At 59.2% G+C, this 720-nt stretch overlaps 1 protein-coding gene across 1 annotated transcript in view; it reads left to right on the plus strand.

Annotated features, from left to right (window-relative positions):
* Positions 1-720, plus strand: part of NCS1 (neuronal calcium sensor 1) — a 30,073-nt gene that overhangs the window by 22,665 nt on the left and 6,688 nt on the right. Inside the window, exon 6 of the mRNA XM_005864114.1 lies at positions 561-649. Coding sequence (XP_005864176.1) covers positions 561-649 — 89 coding nt within the window. The remainder of the gene's footprint in view (positions 1-560; positions 650-720) is intronic.

Raw genomic sequence — 720 nt, forward strand, 5'->3', positions numbered from 1 at the left:
TCCCTCCCTCTCTCTCTCCCATCTCTCCCTCCCTCCCTCTCTCCCACTCTCTCTAAAAGTCAATGGAAAAAACTTCCTCAGGTGAGGATTAACAACCACAGAAATAAGAAAAGAGGATTTTATTCATGCAAAAGCTCCTTGTCCCCTGGGCGTATTGTTTTATTTTCTGAGTTGGCCACAGGGACTGGAATGGGAGAGGCTGGGGGGGGGGCACGGGGGAAAGAGGGGGGCCCTCAGGACTCCTCCTGGGCCAGTCCTCCCTCCCAGCTTCAGCCCTGGAGGCCTCGCACTGGCCGAGGCCCCCTCCTTTTCACTCCCAGTTTCTTTCTTCCCAGTCCTAGTTGAAATGGTGCGTGCGTGTGCGTGTGCGTGTGCGAGTGCGTGTGTGTGTGTGTGTATCTGCCTGTTGGTCCTGATGGAAGTATTCGCTGACTGGGTGAGGCATGGGTGAGGCATGGCTGTGGGCCCCCATCGCGTGCAGAGGTGCGGAGGGCGGAAGGCGGGAGCAGAGCTGCCCCTGCTCCGGGCCCTGGTGACCCCGCCTGGCTGGTTGATTGCAGGGGCCTTCAAGCTCTACGACCTGGATAACGACGGCTACATCACCAGGACCGAGATGCTGGACATAGTGGACGCCATTTACCAGATGGTGGTGAGAGCGCTGGGTCCCGCGGGTAGGAGATTGGGGGGCAGCCAGTTGAGTGGCTCGGCTTGGCCCACAGT

The sequence above is a fragment of the Myotis brandtii genome, unplaced genomic scaffold (assembly GCF_000412655.1).
Source record: "Myotis brandtii unplaced genomic scaffold, ASM41265v1 scaffold1857, whole genome shotgun sequence".
Taxonomy (NCBI): domain Eukaryota; kingdom Metazoa; phylum Chordata; class Mammalia; order Chiroptera; family Vespertilionidae; genus Myotis; species Myotis brandtii.